General features: G+C 40.3%; 1 protein-coding gene across 2 annotated transcripts in view; it reads right to left on the reverse strand.

Annotated features, from left to right (window-relative positions):
• SEC61B (SEC61 translocon subunit beta) overlaps nt 1-21,931 on the reverse strand; it is a 52,508-nt gene that overhangs the window by 22,714 nt on the left and 7,863 nt on the right. The window contains exon 4 of one of the 2 annotated variants that reach the window (XM_066367568.1): nt 20,196-20,267. In XM_066367568.1, the coding sequence (XP_066223665.1) occupies nt 20,196-20,267 (72 nt within the window). Of the gene's footprint in view, nt 1-19,900; nt 20,268-21,931 lie in introns of those variants that run through there. The other variant, XM_066367569.1, reaches the window with a different exon arrangement.

Consider the following 21,931-nt stretch of genomic DNA (forward strand, 5'->3'; position numbering starts at 1 on the left):
TTAAGGGGGGCAATTTGAAAATGGACTCGACATGACTTCAACTCTTTCGCCCCGGGCCATTTAAATGCAATGCTAGATATCAGTGCCAAATTTAACAAAAAATGCAATTCTTAAATAATTGCGGTAAATAATTATTAAGTATAATTTCGTTTGACGAGACCAAAATATCAACTGGGTGATTGGTGTCGTCAAGTAAACTTCGTCCTGGGTTCACTGCGGAGCGTGCCGTCTGCCGCGGGGAACCCCGGACGTTTTAAAAACTCGCTAAACAACGCAGTTATTCTCACCTAATTGGCCCATCACAACTTCTGTAGTGTTTCACATCATTCAGTTGGTGTTAATTTGAAATAAGTATCACTCAAAACTGTTGTAAAAGCTCATTGATTTAATAAATATACATATATATATTGTATAGATATAATTGGTAAGTATTTGATTTTATTTTTATCAATATTAAACTCTTTATTAAGTACTTCTTGCATCGGGGCTAGAAAGCACTAATATTTTATAAATATTATTGGGGCTATAATAGTACATGCACGACAATTTTAATTTTAGAAGCATAACTTTCCAGAAAATTTTGTCAAGTGGAAAAAATATAGATACCTTTTGATTTGCAGTGGTAGTGTAGTAAATGTGTTATATACATTTAAATAAATATGAATTTTTAGTATACGTTTACTCTATGTCACATTGAATATATTTTAACACATATTTTAATATTAGTTTTTAATTGATCTTATTTTTATTTCTTATAGCCCATAGTAAAATGAGTGGTGCAAGCAAGAAAAAAATTCGTCAATATTCGGAGGAATATTTAAAATTTGGGTTCATACCCGCTGTTCATGATGAGCGGATTCCTTTTTGTCTTTTATGCCAGCAATGCTTGACCAATGAATCAATGAAACGAGGTCGTCTTGAGGCGCATTTGAAGGCGAAACATAGTGCTCATATTAATTCAGATTTGAGTTACTTTAAAACTTTAAAGAAAAAATTTGAAAAAAGAACAACATTAAAGTCTCTATTTACTGCTCATACTTCAACTAATAATCGTGTTCTTGAGGCTAGTTATCAAATTTCTTTATTCATTGCTAAAACTGGAGAAAATCACACTATAGGAGAGAATTTAATAAAACCATCAATATCAGCATTTCTTAAAACGGTTCTTGAAAAAGATGACAAAGATGTAAAAGCTATGCCACTCAGTGACAATACTGTTAGCAGAAGAATAGACGAAATGAGTGAGGATATTGAAAAACAACTTATTGAAAAGCTGAAAACAAGAAAATTCTCCTTGCAAATGGATGAATCAACTTTGAGAGACAGTGAGGCAGTATTGATAACTTACGTAAGATATATTGATAAAGGACATTTTGCTGAAGAAATGTTGTTCTGTAAAAGATGAGAAAGCACCACTACCTCCAAAGATATATATAATAAGCTAAAAAACTACTTAGATGTCAATGATACACCAATGAAAAATATAACATCTTGTGCTGCAGATGGTGCTCCCAATATGATGGGCAAGAAAAATGGCTGCTTAAAATTGATGAAAGATGCGAATCCAGAAATGATTCTTGTGCATTGTGTTATTCATAGGGAAAACTTGGTAGCTAAAAACATCTTGCCTGTTCTGAATGAAGTATTACATACAGTAATAAAGTGTGTTAATGCTATTAAAGCTAGTGCCAAATGTGAGCGTCTTTTCAAGCTATTTTGTGAAGAACAAAATGAAGACCATGTGAGACTTTTACTTCATACTGAAGTAAGATGGCTATCTAAAGGAAACTGAAAAGATTTATGGAACTGTTTGATACTCTTAGTGATTTTTTAAGCGACAAACCTGAAATGAAGTATCTGTTAACAATAGATGGTAAAGCATTTGTGAGTTATTTAGCCAATATCTTTGAAAAACTAAATATATTAAATAAGCAACTTCAAGGAACAAATAAAACTCTTGTCATGCAAAAGCAAAGATATTTGGTTTCATTACCAATATTGAGTTATGTCAGAAACATATTAACAACAAAAACTTTAAACAGTTTCATTGGCTCCAAAAATGTGAAGTAACTGATACCGCTTTACTTGTTATTGTCAATCATTTGAATATTTTATCGGCTGATTTAAAAGAAAGATTTTCTGATTTAAAACAAATTGATTTCCCAACATGGATGATGCAGCCAATGTTAGTGGATTTGTCTGATATATCAAATATGCAGTATCAAGAAGAACTCGCAGAATTGCAAAATGATGAGTCAGTTAAAGCTTTATTTAATATCAAAGGAGCGATGGCATGGCTTTGTGAGGAAACAGAAATCAAATACCCAAATTCAACCAAATGTGCAAGAAAACTATTGCTACCGTTTCCATCTTCATTTTTAGCTGAATGTGGATTTAGTGCTGTAAATGATTTACTGGTAAAAAAAAGAAATCGGTTGGATATAACACAACATGAAGACTTGAGACTAAAGCTAACCAAATTGGAACCTAATATAAAATCTCTGTGCAGCAAGCATCAAGCATAAGAATCACACTAAATTAAAATAATAAATTAATATAAAAAAATCTGTATTAAAATTATTTGGAATTTAAATTTGTTTCTCATTATATGTTTTGAAATTTTACTTACTGTGTTTTGTTAACAATTTCATAGTGATTTCTTCCTAGAACCTATCATTTATGTTTATTAAGTGAACAAATCAATTTTTTAATGTTAAAAATTATGTATGTTACATGGGGAGGGACATAAAAATTTTAGAAAGGTTAAGGTGGGGCATGGCACAAAAAAGATTGGGAAACACTGCTAGACCTTGTCTTCAGTTGGATCAGACTCCCAGGAACTGGATAAAGGGAGACTCCAGAGTCTGGAACCCTCCCCTATGAGTATGTCATTGAGATATCTGCTGATTTACCCTCCAAATGATCCTTTGGTCCTATTCTCTGGCAGCCTAAATTATTGTAGTTGAATAGGGAAAGGCTTCCTATTCTTTGCAAGTGGAAAGCAGTTTAAGGACAACAGGCCTTTAAACAGAGCTCCTAGTAGACTACTATAAACTGGTCCAAAGAAGGGAGGGATTTCCAAAGAGCAGTGAGCTCCCCATCACAGCAGATACCCAAACACAGTCAGAGACTAGATAAAGGATTTCATATTCAAATGGGGGAGGGCAGTAAGAAGGATGATCTAGAGGACTTCTGTTTTCTTTTTAGTCCTAAAAGGTGGGGCTTCTATAGCACATAGGACCAAATGCTTCATTTACATGTCATTTAAGGCTCAGCACGTGTCAGGCACTGTGCTGAATTCTTTAACTTGCAGTCTGTCATTTAACCCTGACAAAAATAAAAGTCAGCTTTTAACCCCTTTCACATGGTCCTATATCCAAATATTCAGACAATGGGCCTGGGGCTCACAGGCAGCTGGCAATGGTGTCACAGGCTGGGTCTCAGACCCCAGAGCCTGTGCTTTCCACTCTCAAGGGTGCTTCACTCACCCAGGGGCAGGGGCTGTGGCCACTGACCTGCTGGAACCTGGCCAGAGCCCCACCTGGGACAGTCCCTCCTCCTCCGGCTCCCATTCATTTTTCAAGGTTTGTATGCAAAGACAGAGATTCAGGACTAACAGAACTGGGGAAATAGAAAGTTTGAAGACTAATGGGGTTGGGTGGGGAGCAGTCTCTTAAAGGTCAAAGGGCTGCTGGACTGAGTGCATGAGAAGAGGGTGGAACACTGAAGTTTTCTAAAATGACGAGTCCAGGGAAGGGAAATTCTAGCCCATAGCGTTTCTGTTCCTTTGAGCTGTAGCCTGAGTTCCTCGGAGAGACCTTGGCTGGGTGGGTGCCTGAGGCTAAGCCAGCCCCTGGTCCCCTCTTCCCCAGTCCAAACCCCTCCTGACAGAGAACCAGCGTCTCTCAAGGCCTCCTGAAGGAGCCTGCGCTTGTCTGGCTCCTCTCAGACTCAGAGATTCGAGTCAGGAGGAGGTGGAAGAAAAAATTAAGGAGATTTGGCTTTCTCTCTCCCTCCAAAGGCCGCCGCCAGTGGTGTTCGTTCTCAGAGAGGCCCTGGGAAGAAGGATGGTGACTTTCCTTCCTTCCAGAGATAATTAAAGAGAAGTAGGAAAGTACCTCGGTTTGAAGGCAAAATGACGACAATTAATCTCTAAGCACAAGGTCTAGCCATTAAATTCTTTGGAGAAACAACTTTAGGAGTTTAATAACAATCAAGAGAATAAAATTGAATTAAGAGAAATAGTAATTAAATCAGCAAAGAAGTTTTTGCAAAGGGGATGGCAAAGGAAATTAAAACCAGTAATGCTGAAAAATGTGCTGAGCAGAGCCAAGGGCAGGGGGGCTTGGTGAGGAGGGAAGAGCAGGCAGAGCCCACGGGCTGGGAGACGTGGCAGGTCTGGGCTCTTCTAGTTTGGGCCTAAATATGCCCAGCTTCTAATGGGGACAAAAACACAAGTATCCAGATGAAGTATAAAAAGCCATAGACTTGAAACAGAATGATCAACTCTCCCAGTTTCCCTGGACCATCCTGGTTTTAGCACTCAAAGTGCCGTGTCCCAGGAGAGCCCTCAGTCAAGGGTAAACCAAGATGGCCGGGCCCCCTAGCATGGGGGCAGATGGCCCTGGTTCTCAGCTCTGCTGGCAGTGAGTAGTTCCATGACTTTGGATGAGTCACTCCATCTCTGTGGGCCTCAGTTTTCTCATCTGTAAAATGAGTTGTCAAGGGTTCCTCAAAAGATTAAAGAAGTTGCCATATGTCAAGATATCTAGAGCAGTGTATGTGAAGCAGAAGGTTGATAAATGCAAGTTGAACTGAAGAATACTGATAAAGAAGACATAAAATATTAGCAAACACAATGTAACAGTGTCTTAAAATATCAGTGTGACTAGTTCAGAGGTCCACAAGACGACCCACATGTTCCGTGATTTTCTAGAAGGACTCAGAGAATTGAGCACATAGTTGTACTCAGTATATGGTAAGGTTTACTGCAGTGAAAGGATACACAATGGGGTCATTGGGGGGAAAGACACAGGTGTGGCTGGAGAAACTCCATATCCTTTCCTCTGTGAGGAGCACATCACGCATGTTCCTTTCTCCAGCTGTGAGGATGCAGTAATGTGTGCAATGTTCCCGCCCAGGAAGCCCCTTAAAAACTTGGTGCCCAAGGATTTTATTGGTGGTCGCAGCACAGTCATCTGCTGCTTGGCAACTACCAAAAGTCCAGACTTCCTGAGGGAAAGCTAGAGTATAGAATAAACCCCTTTGTCTCACAGCTTATCAGTTAGGTGACAGTTCAAATGCCAAGTCTCTAGACCAGCAACTGAGGGCCAACCTCACAAACAGACCTTTCTAAGAATAGCCGTGTCCAGCCTGCTGGGTGAATGTTTTTCATCACAAATGACCAAGTGGAGTTCATTCTAGCAATGCAAGGATAATACACACAAGTGGTCATTTGAATCTGGGTACCCAAGTTGCTGTGTATACCATCCAACGCCAGCTGGCTATGCCAGGCCTGTACTGGGCCAAGCTAAACAAACTCTGGTCACTACCAAATTCCCTGCCAAGATTTTACCACGAACCAAAGTCTTCTTCTTGGTCTCTTCAGTCAAAACACTAGGTTTCTATCAGTTCACCATGAGATAAACGAGTCTACAGACTAAACAATCTAAAGGGAAATAGTGCTAATGTCGTACATAAACAGAGGCCAGTGTTTTATCTACAATGGAGATATCCACTTCTAGTGATCCAAAATGTTTCTGTCTCATATCTAGGAGGCACCACCTTTCTCAAGATTAAGATACCAGAGCAATGAATCAGAGCCGGCTGATTTCTCGCTCCCCAGGGGAGAGGTGAAAGAAAAATAAAAATCACCAAGGCTAGTAGTGGGGAAGGATTTTGGAGTTTAGAGATCAAGAAGTTTCAGAGGGAAAGCGGTCAGAGGGAAAGTAGAAGAGAAGAAGGGATCAGAGAAGGGAAAGAGATTAATGAAATTATATATACATAACACAGCATTATAGAGAACAGGACAGCAAATCCTGGAGGGAAGGGGGAAGGCATTGGGGGTAGGGGGCATGAGGGGGCCGAGGGGGAATAAGTGGGTGGGGGGAGATACATTCAGTGGGACACCTGAATCTATGTAAACACAAATTAAAATCATAAATTAAAAAAAAAAGGCCCTGGCCGGTTGGCTCAGTGGTAGAGCGTCGGCCTGGCATGCAGGAGTCCCGGGTTCGATTTCCGGCCAGGGCACACAGGAGAAGCACCCATCTGCTTCTCCACCCCTCCCCCTCTCCTTCCTCTCTGTCTCTCTCTTCCCCTCCTGCAGCCGAGGCTCCACTGGAGCAAAAGTTGGCCCAGGCGCTGGGGACGGCTCCATGGCCTCTGCCTCAGGTGCTAGAATGGCTCTGGTCACAACAGAGCAATGCCCCAGATGGGCAGAGCATCGTTCCCTGGTGGGCATGCCGGGTAGATCCCAGTTGGGCGCATGCGAGAGTCTGTCTGACTGCCTCCCCGTTTCCAACTTCAGAAAAATACAAAAAAAAAAAAAAAAAAGAAGTTTCAGAGCTACACAAAATGAGAGAACTAGAAGATAGGAAGGGGGATTTCTAATGGCATTGCTGAGAGTTCTGGATTGGCTTCCCCTGTAATAGATTCATGCTTTGGCTTGCTCAGGCTGACATGATCAAGTGCCATAAATGGGGTGGCTTAACCAACAGAAATGTTTTTGTCTCAGTTCTAGAGGCTTGAAGTCCAAAGTCAAGGTGCTGACAGGTGTGGTTCCTTCTGAGAACTGTGAGGAAATGAGCTGTTCCAGGCCTCCATCCTTGGTTTGTAGATGGATGTTCTCAAGTTTACGTGGTGTTCTAAGTACAAATTTCACCTTCTTGTAAGGACATAAGTCATATCAAATGAGGGACCATGCTAATGACCTCAATTTAACTTTGTAAAAAAAATTATTGGGGTAACATTGCTTAATAAAATTCTATAGGTTTCAGGAGTACAATTCTATAATATATCACCTGTATATTGTATTGTGTTCAGCACCCAAAGTCAATCTCTTTCGATCACTATTTAACCCCCTTTACCCTCTCCTACCTCCCCCACTCCCCTTTTCCTCTAGTAATCACCATACTGTCAACTATGAGACTATCTATTTTTTGCTTAATCCATTTATCTTCTTCACCCAATCCCTCATCCCCTCCCCTCTGACAGCTGTCAAGTTGTTTTCTGTATCTATGAGTCTATTTTGTTTGTTACTTTATTTTGTCCTTTAGATTCCACATGAAATCATATAGCACTAGTCTTTCTCTGATTGGCTTATATCACTTGGCATAATACTCTCCAGGTCCATCCATGTTGCAGCGAACAGAAAGATTTCCTTCATTTAATGGCCAAGTAGTATTCCATTGTGTAAATACACCACAGCTTTTTTATCCACTCATCTATGAATGGGCACTTGGGCTGCCTCCAAATCTTGGCTATTGTAAATAATGCTACAATGAACACAGGGGTGCATATATCCTCTCAAATTAGTATTTCAGGTTTCTTTGAATATATTTCCAGAAGTGGAATCGCTAGGTCAGAGGTCGGGAACCTTTTTGGCTGAGAGAGCCATGAACGCCACATATTTTAAAATGTAATTCCGTGAGAGCCATACAATATGTTGAACACTAAATACAAGTAAATGTGTACATTTTATGTTAGACCAACACTTTTAAAGTACAATAAGTCTCTGAGTTCTTTTTAATAACGTGGTTATGCTGTTGCTAACCAATGATGAATAAAGTACTTCTTACCATTAATGCGAATTCTGGTGCTGCATGGTTTTGCTGATGGCTTTGTAGTCTGGTTGATATGTGGTGAGGATAAGCTTCATGCAGGCGTTGAGACTTCCATCCGTTAAACGTGATCGTAAGTTGGTCTTAACGTTCTTTAGATGTGAGAAAGACTGCTCACATGCATACGTAGAGCCAAACTTGTCAGTAAAGCAATACTCACACGCTGCAGTGTGTGGTATGTGATAGGAAGAGCATTCCAAGTTTTGACAATCAGCTGGTCTGCAGGTTGAAGTTTTTTTATTTCTCTCCACTTGTTTTTGCTTTCCAACTCTGCTTGCTGTCATGCAAGTCTTTCCAAATCTTTAGTCAGTGATTTGAACTTATTCACCCACATATCTGAGGCCTTCAGGTCAGCAGCTTGTAGCTCAAAATCTCTGACAGAGACACCGGGGATGTAACTCAGGTCGGCGCTGTCCACTGCACACTCGTGTGGATGGGTGATGAACTTAAAAAGACGAGTGCGCTCACAAAATTCTCCAAAGCACGCTTTGAATGACTGCAGGAGATTACATGTGAAGCCTGCTAGCTGCTGGAGATCAAGATGTTGAGCAGGGTCAGTTGCTGTGCATGCATCTTTAAACTCTCCCAGTTTTTCAAAGTGTAGTCAACGACCAGTTTCAATGTCAGCGATGAAGAGTTCCAGCTTTTCAAATGCAAACACTGATTGTTGAAGGGATAAGTCTGTATTTCCAACACCTTGCATTTTCACATTGAGCTGGTTCAGATGTTCAGTCATGTCCACGAGATAGTAGAACTTCAGGAGCCACTCAGTGTTAGCTAACTCAGGATGCTAGACATTTTTCATTTTAATAAAAGTCTGGATTTCACTCAGACAAGCCGCAAAATGGCTGAGCACCTTCCCTCTTTAGAACCAACGCACATTGCTGTGCAGAAGCAGACCAGGATAATTATTTCCAACTTCATCCAGCACTGTTTTAAACTGGCAACATTTAAAGCTTGGGCAACGATAAAGTTGACCACCCGAATGACCAGCGACATCACCTCACCAACCTGCTCGCCACACATCTGAGCACAAAGTGCCTCCTGATGTAGGATGCAGTGAAAACTTAGGATGAGTCTCTTTCCATGTTCACGAAGAAGCGCTACGAATCCTCTGTTTTTCCCCACCATGCACGGAGCACCATCAGTACACACCAAAATAAGTTTATTCATCGGTAGAATTTTTTTCTTTAGCGAACTCAGTGAAAGACTTGAATAAATCCTCCCCTCTTGTTGTCTCTTTCATAGGCAAAACAGCAGGACTTTCCTCACATAGTGTGTCACCAACAGCATACCTTGCAATCACACTGAACTGGGATAAATGGCTTACGTCTGTTGACTCATCCAAAGTGAGAGAAAAGAATGGTGCTGCATTTATGTCCTTCACTTGTGTTGCCTCAATTTGATTTGCCATCATGATGGTATGATCATGAACAGTTCTTGCTGACAGAGGCGTGTCTTTTATTCGTTTGATTATCTTGTCTTTATCCAAAAAGTCATCAAAAAGTTCACTGGCAACATCAAGCATGAATGTTTTGGCATTCTCCTCATCTGTGAATGGCTTTCCTTTTCTCACAATTGCTAAAGCACCAGCAAAGCTAGCCGAATTCCAGTCACCTTGTTGGGTCCAAACACGGAGTTGCTGCTGACTAGCTTGCACTCTGCTCTTGACATGCTTTCTTTCTGCTGTCCCCAGCTGGATATTTCGATGCAAATGTAGTATGGCGTGTGTCGAAGTGCCGCTTTATATTTGACCATTTCATCGACACAATTTTATCACTGCATATTAGACATACTGCAGAACCTGCTCTCTCCACAAAGGCAAATTCCTCTGTCCATTCCTGCTGAAAAGTACGATACTCCTCATCTTTTTTTCTTTTAGCCATCTTCTTCGTCAAAAGGGTTTCTGCAATTAGCTAGCTGACTACTTGATTAAAAGGAGGAAAGTTTACTTCCTGACTTCACAATGACCCATGTACATTACGCATTATCCAATAAAAATTTGGTGTTGTTCAGGACAGCTGTGATTGGCTCCAGCCACCCGCAACCATGAACATGAGCGGTAGGAAATGAATGGATTGTAATTCATGAGAATGTTTTATATTTTTAACATTTTTTTTTTTTATTAAAGATTTGTCTGCGAGCCAGATGCAACCATCAAAAGAGCCACATCTGGCTCGCAAGCCATAGGTTCCCGACCTCTGCGCTAGGTCATAAGGCAGATCCATTTATTATAATTTTTTTAGTTAACTCCATACTGCTTTTCACAGTGGCTGCACCAATCTGCATTCCCACCTTTAAAAGTACTTGAGGATTCCCTTTTCTCCGCATCCTTAAGAACACTTGTTGATTTATTGATAGACTTTCTGACAGGTGTGAGGTGATATTTCATTGTGGTTTTAACTTGCATTTTTCTGATGATTAGTGATGTTGAGCATCTTTTCATGTCTTTTGGCCATCTTTATGTTCTCTTTGGAGAAGTGGCTATTCAGGTCCTTTGCCCATTTTTCAACTGGATTGTTTGTTTTTCTGGTGTTGAGTTGTGTAAGTTCTTTATAAATTTTGGATATTAACCCCTTATCACGTGTATCATTGGCAAGTATGTTCTCTCATTCAGTGGGTTGTCTTTTCATTTTGTTGATGGTTTTTCTTTGCTGTGCAAAAGCTTTTTAGACTGATGTCCAATTTGTTTTCTGGGTTTTTTTTCTTTTGTTTCTCTTGCCTGAGAGATATACAAGGCAAAAAAATGCTACAAGAAATGTCCAAGATTTTACTGTTTTATTTTAGGATTTTTATGTTCAAGTGCAACATTTAAGACTTTAATACATTTTTTAGTTTATTCTTGTTTATGGTGTAAGAAGGTTGTCTAGTTCTTTTTTTTTTTTGCATGTATCTGTCCAATTTCCCCAACATCATTTATTGAATGGACTATCTTTACCCAATCATATGTTCTTGCCTCCTTTGTCAAATATTAATTGACTAGAAAGATGTGGGTTTATTTCTGGGCTCTCTATTCTGTTCCATTAACCTAGATGTCTGTTTTTAAGGCAGTACCATGCTGTTTTGACAATTATAGCGTAGTATAATGGTATCAGGTAGCATGATTTCTCCAACTTTGTTGTTCTTTCTCAAGATTGCTGAAGCTATCTGAGGTCTTTTGTGGTTCCATATAAATTTTTGGAATATTTGTTCTGGTTCTGTGAAATACACCATTGGTATCTTAATAGGAATTGTGCTAAATCTATAGATTGCTTTGGGTGGTATGGACATTTTAATGGTTAAGTCATCCTGTCCATGAACACAGTATCTACTTCCACTTATTTGTATCTTCTTCAATTTCTTTCTTGAGTGTCTTATAATTTTCTGAGTATAGATCTTTTACATCGTTAGTTAAATTTATTCCTAGGTATTTTTTATGCAATTGTAAATGGGATTGTTAGTTTCCCTTTCTAAGAGTTTATTATTGGTATATAGAAATGCAAGTGATTTCTGAATATCAATTTTGTATCCTACAGCTTTACTGAATTCTTTTTAGTAGTTTTTGGTGGAATCTTTAAGATTCTCTAGGTAGAATATCATGTCATATGCAAATAATGACAGTTTTACTTCTTCCTTTCTAATATGGATGCCTTTTCTTTTTCTTTCTGATTACTACAGCTAGGACATCTAGTATTGTGTTGAATAAGAGCGATGAAAAAGGATATCCCTCTCTTGTTCCTAACCATAAGGGAAATGCTTTTAGTTTTCACCCTATGAGGATGATGTTTACTATGGGTTATATATGGCCTTTATCATGTTGAGGTATGTTCCCTCTATTCCACTTTACTAAAAGTTTTTATCATAAATGGGAGCTGGGTTTTATCAACTGCTTTTTCTGCATCTGTTGATATGATTATGTGATTTTTATCCTTTATTTATGTTGTGTACCACATTAGTTGATTTTCAGATATTGTACCAACCTTGTATCCCAGGAATAAATCCTATTTGATCATGGTATATTGTCTTTTTAATGTATTGTTGGGTCTGGTTTGCTAATATTTTGTTGAAGATTTCAGTATCTGTGTTCATTGGGGATATTGGCCTTTTGTTTCTTTGTAGTGTCTTTATCTGATTTTGGAATTAGGATAACGCTGGCCTCATAAGATGAGCTTGGGAATCTTACCTCCTCTTGAATTTTTTGGAATAGTTTGAGAATAGGTAGTAGTTCTTTGGATGTTTGGTAGAATTTATCTTTGAAGCCATCTAGTCCAGGACTTTTGTTGGAAGCTTTTTGATTACTGCTTCCATTTTACTACTTGTAATCTCTTTAGTCAGATTCTCTGATTCGTCCTGATTTAGTTTTGGAAGACTGTATGTTTCTTGGAGTTTATCCATTTTGTTGGCATATAGTTGTAATATTTTTTTGCAATCCCTTGTATTTCTGTGGAGTCAGTTGTTACTTCTCATGCTTTTGGTTTCTATTGATTTGGGTACTCTTTTTTTATTCTTGATGACTCTGATTAAAGGTTTGTCAGTCTTGCTTATCAACCAGCTCCTGGTTTCATTAATCTTTTGCATTTTTTCAGACTCTATTTTATTTCTGATCTGACTTTTATTATTTCTTTATTCTATTCATTTTGGGCTTTGTTAGTTATTCATACTATTGTGATCAGAAAAGATGCTTGATACGATTTCAACCTTCTTAAATTTATTGAGACTTGTTTTGTGTCCTAACACAGTCTTTTCAAGTGTACATGAAGACTGGAGGTGGGGCTATTGCATTGCCCCAGGTGGAAGCAAGGGCACGCTCCACCAAAGAAAGATGGTGTCTGAGATGTGGGAGAGAAACTCGGCACAGGCAGTCCCAGTGGCTATCCCCTCAGCTCTCTCCCCAGAGCCACAAACCCCAGTCTTTCCTCACAGGACTCTAGTCTGCTCCAGCCTCCCTCCACCAGAGCCCAGGGTGAGTGGCTACAAGAGATCCTGTGCATATGCCCTTTAAGAGGGCACCTGTGTCTCTAACTGTCTCTCTCAGGTGGACAGAATCCCCATTTTCATAGCCAGATACTATGTGGGCACCTCTTTCCAGCTCTGGTGTGCTGGGTTGGGTAGCCCAATTTGAATTGAGACCCTCACACTTCTCAGAGAGATTCTGGAGATATCTCTCCCAGATATCCCAAAGGACTGGCCAGCCCTTTTCACTTCTCCATCCTTCCTACCAGTCTCAATGCAGCAGCTTCTTCTGTAAATCCTTGGTTGTAAGACTTTTCTTCAGCTAGGCTTCAGTTGGTTATCATGTTGACTGCTCTATATTTTACTTGTAATTCCAGTTTGGTCCTGGGAGAAGGTGAGTGTAGCTTCCACCTACTCCGCAGCCATCCTGAATCTCAATTTAACTTGATTACCTCTATAAAGACCCTATCTCCAAATAAGGTCACATTCTGAGATACTAGGGGTTAAGACTTCAATATATGAATGGGGGAAGGACACAAGTCAACCCATAACTTGGGAAAATATACTGCTCACAAAAATTAGGGGAAATTTCAAAATGAATATAAAGTAATAAAAAAAAAGCATTTGATTTTTTATTAAACAAGAACATCAGAAAAGCAAACAAGTCAAAGCAAGTTGTTTGATTATGCAAATGAGATGCAAAACCAACTTTTATTTCATTGGTGAAAATGCTCTATACAAAAGGCTGAAAGTACTGGAGTATCTGCACATTCCCTGATCCCCTAATTTTTGGGAGCAGTGTATATGTGAAAATTAGAATTACTTTCTAACTTTTATTGGAGGGTTATGTTTTTTTGCATACTCTATTTGCACACACAATAGCCCAGGAATATTTGAGTTGTACAAACAGAAGAGAGTAATGAAAGGGTGAAAGAAGAGGAGGGTCTGAAGGGAGAGGAACTAGAAGAAAAGGAGAAGAGGACAAGGGGAAAGAGGAAAAGAAAGGGGAAGAGCAGTGAGCTACATCAGACCACCAATTTCACCTAAATTTGCTTAAATTCTGGTTTACTACTAAGCCCACCAACAAGCATGGAAAAGATGTACACAGCATTAACACAAATGCTCATGGCTCCCTGATACCTTCCCTGGTGTCTCACAGAGGTGTGCCTCAAGTCCGGTAGATTCAGCAGATTTCAGTGAGGCATCTGTTGGGCACAGGAGCACAGAGCCATGGCTCCCTGCTGTTCACACCATCAGGATGGATATGGGGGATGCCATACCAGTCCACCTAGTGAGAAAATCCTTGCCCAGCACAATCATTACATACTTGCTTCTTTCATTTCTCCGGGGATGGCTGTACAGCCAGATTGCTAAAAAAAAGGAAGTCTGACAAGAGTCTTGTTCATTTAGGCAGCACGTCCTCTATAAAAGAGGCCCTGCTGAGTCAAAGGGAGAGAACTGAAGGGAGAATCGGGGCTCTGTGGCCTCTCAAGGTATTCCCACTCCACAGCTAGCTGACCAAGCATACCACCAGGTTATGAATATACAAAATGCAAAATCACAGAAGGCAGGTTGAATTTCCCCAGATACAGCATAGAGACTGCAAAACAGTGCCACAGTGAAAGCTTCAAAGAAGAAAATGGTGTGCAAAATTAACACACTTGTACAAGTGATGGGCCTGGAATAAGCCACAGGCCCAGCAACCTTGGCCCTGCACTGTGACTGTTGTTGTAAGGAGCCGGGACTCCCAGTCTGGAATAAGCCACAGGCCCAGCAACCTTGGCCCTGCACTGTGACTGTTGTTGTAAGGAGCCGGGACTCCCAGTCTGCTGCTGGCCCAATCTGCCAGTCCTCTTAGTGATGCATGCCCAAGTCTGAGAACCAATGGTTAAAATTCTACAACCCAAACAAAATTAGATAAGGTCCTAGGAAAATGAGTTTCCTTCCTTACCAGAAGCCTATTACTGAGTGGAGCAGGTGAGACAATAAGGACACACAACCACAGGCTTTGTTCTCTGAAGGAAAGCGAGTATGTTTGCAGGACCAATTTAACCCTTTTGTGTGTAAGTCAAGTTCTTCCTCTTATGTTTTCAATTTGCTTTCTGAGTACAAACTTCTATAGCTTTCTCAAAATTAAAGCAATCTAAACTACAACTGTGTATGACTATTACCTTTGATTCCTATTTAGTTAATTTGCACACTTTATCTTGTTTTACTGTCTTTAGCATGGCAAAAAGACCTAGCTGCCTGAGTGACCAGGAGAAGTATTTAAACAGTTCAGCCTTTCCCTTAACCCTACTTGGTCTACCTCACTGTGTTCCTGGCTCACTTACCATTTGTGGTCACAAGAATGCAAAACAGAGCAGTCCTGCTGGCTGCTTTTCCCTATTTTGTCTCTCCATTATTACGGCTCATAAACCTGTCAACCTTCTCCTACATTTACTAACATAATTCGTTTTACTTTAACTAGCTAACCTTGCTGCCTTCAGTCCTCCATCCGATTAGCACTGCCCACTAATCAAAGCCCACCACTAGGTTTATCTAACTCCAGACCGTCACCTCTAGAGAGAGGTGAGCTGGCTTACGCACAGGCCCCAAATAGGGTTCCCAGTGCAGTTCTGGAAAGCAGCCCTGGCCTGGAAACAGGAAGCCTGGCTCTGGCTCTCCTCTGCTAAGAAAACAATCTGGGGCAAGTCCCTTCTCCTTTCTGGGCCCCATGCTCCTCTGTTGTATCAGGGAGGATACAGCGAACTCTCGGCCACTCCAGCTAAGGCATCCCAGGTCCTCTGGCTTTGCTGTTGGACGAGTGGCCATACAGTATGGAGTGCCAGTTTGCAATCCCTGGCACCACAGCCCACACACGACGAACAGACTAGTTCTTAAACTGTATTCCCAACTGTCAATTTCATAGTTGAGGGGGCCTTGAGAGGGTTTCCTGTCTGGTTTCCCATAATCACATAGCTATTTAGAACTTGTAGCCCAGATAGGATTAGGACCTAGCAGCCAAATGTCAAGCCCTTTTAAACTATAAAAGACCATATCAGGTCATTTGTAAAGCCTCAATAGATGGGCAAGGAACACAGTGATCAGTAAATGTTTGTTGAATAAACAGTATGCTTTCACTACCAGCACAGGAGTCTCATACCATAAACAAAGCCCAGAAGTATTAAAACAGAGAAATCAATTCCTTCTGTGGAACAGAAAACCTTGAACTAAAGTTATGTAATGCCTCAATACACCAAATGAGCCAGACCAGGCAGTGGCACAGTGGAGAGAGCATCGCCTGGGATGCTGAACCAGGCTCAAAACCCTGAGGTCACCAGCTGGAGTACAGGCTCACCAGCTTGAGTGTGGGTTGCCGGCTTGAACATGGGATTGCAGACATGACCCCATGGTCACTGGCTTAAGTCCAAAGGTTGCTGGCTTGATCCCAAGGTTGCTGGCTTGAGCAAGGCATCACTCACTCTGCTGTACCCGCCAGGTCAAGGCACGTATGAGAAAGCAATCAATAAATAACTAAGAAATCACAACAAGAATTGATGCTTCTCATCTCTTTTCCTTCTTTTCATCTACCCCTGTCTGACACTCCCCCCAACCAAAAAGAAATATACATATATGCACACACACACACCAAATGATTGAGTGGCACTTTCTTGGAATTGTGTTATTTTTAAAAGCTCCACTGTGGAACCTCTTCTGTTGTGCTACCCTTCCCGTGCCCCCACACCAAGTACTTAATAGTCCATCTATGTGACTCTAGTGGGTTAAGTCAGAGATCTGGAGTTAAATCCCAGCTCCTTCACTTACAAGCTAAGTGATTTAAGCTTCAGTTTCCTCTTGTATAAATTGAGGCAAAGAGTCAATTCCTCATCAGATTGTTAAATAAGAAACCTAGATCTCTAAAATTATTGAGAATACGCACTTGCTGTTAATTAACAAAGCACTGTTGGATCATTCTTCTCATTCAACACTATTTTGTGGGAATTATCACACCCATAGTCACTTACACATAAGAAAAATGAGACCCAGAGAAAGTAAGTCTCCCACGTTCTCACAACTGGTAAACTGTAGGGCCAGCAGTTGAACCCAGGCCAGGCACACTTGCCAGCCTGGAAGCTGGGTCGTAAGTGTAGTAAGTCTGCAAGTCCTACTACTGCACAAGAAGAGTCAAACAGACCCCGAGAGGAGAGGCGATGCAGCTCTGAGGTTCCCCAAGGGCAGCTGTAGGGAATCAAAAGCATGGCACCATGCATACAGAACTCCACATACTGTGTAAGTTCTGTTGAATGAAGCCAGCTTTGTAGACCTTTTCATCCATTTCAACTTGATGCCAACAGTGCATGACTTCAGAACGTCTTTTTCAATTCTTCCTATGAGGACATTAGCATCTGGGGAAAAATGCTAGAGTCTAGGCCAAGACAGGAGTGAAGAAAAGCTGAGGCATATTTCACCTCTCCCAGGAACAGATAGATCTCTTCCCAACTACTGTTTTACCAAATGTGTTCAGGGCACCATTGTGCCCAGAGATCCTAGTCTCTCCATCCCCCGTCTGTCTCAGGGTCTCACCCTTTCCCTGTGTTGGCTGTCTCTCAATGACTTAAAGGCTCAGCCCAAGCTGCATTATAATGTAAATCATTTCTCCAGTTTTAACCACTTAAACCTTCTGCCCAGCATGTGCTGGCTGGTGGCCGCCACTCAAGAGGTGGTGAGAATTACTGCCCACAGTCAAAGCAGCCTGAGGATTCTTTGGGCTAAGGTAACCTTAATACAGGTAAACATCTAATTTGTTAGGCTTCCAGAATTACTATCAACGGTTCAAGAAACAAGTCGAGGAATCATTTAAAAATAAACAGAAAATGTGGTATATATATATACATTTATATATATATATATATATAAATGTATATATATATACACATACATACAATGGAATATTACTCAGCCTTAAAAAGGAAGGACATTGTGACACATGCTGTAACATGGATCTTGAGAACATTTTGCTAAGTGGAATTAGTCACAAAAGTACAAGATACTGTATGATTCCACTTATATGAAGTACTTAGAGTCACAGTTATAGAGACACAAAGTAGAATGGTGGGGCCAAATGCTGAGGGGAATGGGGGGTTAGTACTTGGTGGGTTTAGATTCAGTTTTCTAAGATGAAAAAGTGTACGGGAGGTGGTGGTGATGGTGGACGTACAACAATATGAATGTACTTAATACCATTGATGTGAATATTTAAAACTGGTTAAGATGGTACATTTTGTTGTGTATTTTACCAAAATATTTAAAAACTGTAAAAAAAAAGGAGAGAAAGGAACAGGCTGAACACCGACATTGTATTAGCATTGCATCATCAGAGCCAAAAGAAGCTACATAACAGATGCTGTCCATCTCTATGCCCAACCCCCATTTTTCCTTCTGCTGAATGAAGCATGCCCTTGCTCTGCCACTACAAAATACCTTTTTCTTATAAATCACCAGCTCAGAAAATTCAGTGACCTTCCCCATCAGTCCACTAGAGACCACTGTTAGGCAGACAGGACTAACCGGCAGCACTATACAGGAAAGAGAATGCACCCCCGACAACCCAATAGCTCCCCCAAGTGGCTTCAGCAGCTCCACCAAAGAAAAAGACCCCTCTGGACAGAGGGATAGAGTTCTTCCCCAAATTAAAAGCATCTTCTTTAGCTGTTACTAGGATTACCAACATGAATATGAGAAAAAAAATTCCATTCTAAATACTATCATCTTTAATTTCTTCCAAAATGAAATTGCCTGTCTCCCTCCCATCCATTCTCACTAAAATCAATAAATAAAATTTGAAAAATACAATTTTTTCTATATACATGGTTCCATCATTTAAATTTGGTACTGTGGATCTAAATTTACAGACAGGGCTTTTAAAAAATACTTATAAAACCACTTAACTGGTCTAGGAACTTTTTTAAAGTTTTACTTACCAAAAAATATCTATTTTAAAAATTATGTTTTAATTAATACACCTCTTCAGCATGTCGTGATCCCGCTGGACAACTAAGGGGACTTTACATGGATCTCTAGCTCCTTAGAAACTCTGGCTCGGAGTCCCAGGGTCCTGAAGTATGCACCTTAAAGGTGTCCTGGGTGTTTCCTAGGCTCTACTAGAAACTGAATGTTTATGTTTAGAATGACAACATTTGTGAAACCTCAAAATCTTTATATTTTGGTTGGAATCATATCAACTCAGTTTAGAAATTTTGATATCTCACTGATTAAAAAGGTCTCTAATTTTCAAATTGAAAATAAAATTTTACTTGAAAAATCCAACTTATCAAATGAATTCTTTCAAAATAGGTTTAGTGACAAGTGATAAATAGATGAAAACCCCTAGTCTACACTCACAGAATTATGAAACTAGAAAGAAAAGAGGCAAAAATATTATCTGTGGTTTTGAGACAAAGAACAGAATAAACAAATATTTCATCCAAGATTTCTGATTTGTATAACTATTCCCCTGGGTGTCAGCTGTCTCTGATTACAGAATTGATTAATGGAATCACAGGCACAATCCATAAAAACCACAGACCGCCCACAATGACAATCACCAGGACAGAAATACCCAGAAGAAAACAAGGCAAGGCCAGTTATAATACCTTGGATTTGAATGACTACATGGTCATATAAAGAACTATCTATCAATCCACCTGACCAAGTGGTGATGCAATAGATAGAGCATCTGACTGGGATGTGGAGGACCCAGGTTCAAAACCCCAAGGTTGCCAGCTTGAGCACAGGCTCACCAGCCTGAGCACGGGGTTGCTGGCTTGAGTGTGGGATCACAGACATGACCCTATGGTCACTGGTTGAGCCCAAAGGTCACTGGCTTGAAGCCCAAGGTCACTGGCTTGAGCCCAAGGTCACTGGCTCGAGCAAGGGGTCACTTGCTCTGCTGTAGCCCCCCAGTCAAGGCACATATGAGAAAGCAATCAATGAACAACTAAGGTACCGCAACGAAGAACTGATGCTTCTCATCTCTCTCCCTTCCTGTCTGTCTGTCCTTATTTGTCCCTCTCTCTATCTCTCTATGTAAAACAAACAAATAACAAAAAAAAAACTATCAATCCAACAATAAAAAACTCCACAAATCATGTTTTCTATATATTTACTCATAATCAAAAGGCAGAGAGATTAAGGGTCCTCACAGTCAGGTATCAACAATCAGACTTGCTATAAATGAAATTAAAAAGTTTATTAACCATAGAAAAAAAGTGATTCCTTAAAATCAATTCTCATCAAGTTCCCTGTAAAACAGTAAGCTTAAAGAAAATTTCTTTTTCATGAACAGAAAAATCACTATGCTTTTGGTCCAAGATATATTGTTTTTTTTTCTTCTTCAGATGACAGACAGATGGATGTAGCCAAATCTATGAACGAGTGTACTTGCCCCAAATGTGCAACATAAATACAGAAGCGATGAACAGAAGACTCATAACCAATACTGGAACAGGGCCACTGAAAATAAGAAGAAAAGGCATGCTTACTTTCAGTAATAATACATTACTATATTTCTAATACTAAAGACTGCCTGGGGGTGGGGGAGGGAAGAGCACCGAAGGTTCATCTAAGAATATTATTTGCATCATTTAAAAATATTTCCAAATTACTGTGGTTATTCTGAAGGTGTGGAGACAGCATTGTGGTTATTTAGATGGGAGAAATCCTTCTTTTAGTTAAACATACTAAAATTATACAAATAAAATGATCTGATGTCCTGGAGACATTAGTCTCTAATTTCATGTATTTGATATTTTCTTTAATAAAATAAGAAAAACTTCCCAAAACTCTTTAAGTAAAAATAACCCAATTATCAAACTATTATTTCAAATTAAGATTTATTTAAAGGCAACCTTCATCGTCTAACTACATATATATACTAGGCCTATAAAGATAAGAATCTTAAGTTACAAAGTGTTTTCAAATATATGATCCCACTGATTAACAAACTCATAACATAGGCAAAACAAATATTTTTTTTTAAGTGAGAGGAAGGGAGAGAGAGACAGACTCCCACATGCACCCCAACAGGGATCTACCCAGCAACCCCATCTGGCGCCTATGCCCCAACCAACCAAGCTGTCCTCAGTGTCTGGGGCTGACGCTCGAACCAATCAAGCCACTGGCTGTGAGAGAGGAAGAGAGAGAGAAAGAGAAGGGGAAGAGAAGCAGATGGTCACTTCCCATGTGTGCCCTGACCAGGGATCAAACCTAGGACATCTACACACCAGGCCGATGCTCTATCACTGAGCCAACTGGCCAGGACCAGCAAAACAAATATTAATCTCATTTTATACATAGGGAAAACTGAGGCCATAGACTTGAGTACTTGCCTCAGAACACACAGCCAGAATGAAAGAGATTTGAGCTCAGGTTTTCTGATTCACATATATTACTGCTTTAAGATTCCCATCTCCAAGGACCAAACATTCTAAGGTAATGGTGGTAAGTCTTACTTACAGGTTTCTTTCAGGCTGGAAATAGATTTCACTCTTCAGCCCTTCCCTAAATCATTCACTTCAGTGATATGTTACGGGCCTTGCCTTTTTGACTTTTCCTGCCAACACCAAGTTTTGGCTGTCACTCCACCTCCGAGATACAACTGGGGGGTACATCGCAGAAAAGACCCCAGAAATCTCTGTAATAGGCAGTGGAGTAACCCAATAGGATCAGCCACAGAGCATGAAGCTGAGAGCACAGCTCTCAGAGTCCAAGTGCCAGAATCTGTAAAACAAGTCTGCCACGTATGAGCTGTCACTGTGGCCCCATCACTACCTTTCCCAAGCCTGTTTCTTCATCTGGAAAGAAAGGATGATCCTAGTTCCTCTCATAGGGTTACTGAGGTATTAAATAAATTAATATTCAACCAATACAGGCTTATAGTAAGTGCTCAGAAACTGCTACTATAATCAACCTGAAAACATTTCTAAGCTCCTACAAAGAGCCAACAACAAACTCTTAAGATGTTCCTCGACTGCTCCAAGTGGATTTGTGGCTATGAGTTCCCAGCTGTGTCCTTTTACCATCTCTCTGGCGTGATGAGAGTGTGCCTTATGATACTTCCAGGAAAGGTTTCTAGCAACCTGGGAACCCTCAAGCAGTAGTAATGAGCAAGCCTGGCT

The sequence above is a fragment of the Saccopteryx leptura genome, chromosome 2, assembly GCF_036850995.1.
Source record: "Saccopteryx leptura isolate mSacLep1 chromosome 2, mSacLep1_pri_phased_curated, whole genome shotgun sequence".
In the NCBI taxonomy this organism is placed as follows: Eukaryota; Metazoa; Chordata; class Mammalia; order Chiroptera; family Emballonuridae; genus Saccopteryx; species Saccopteryx leptura.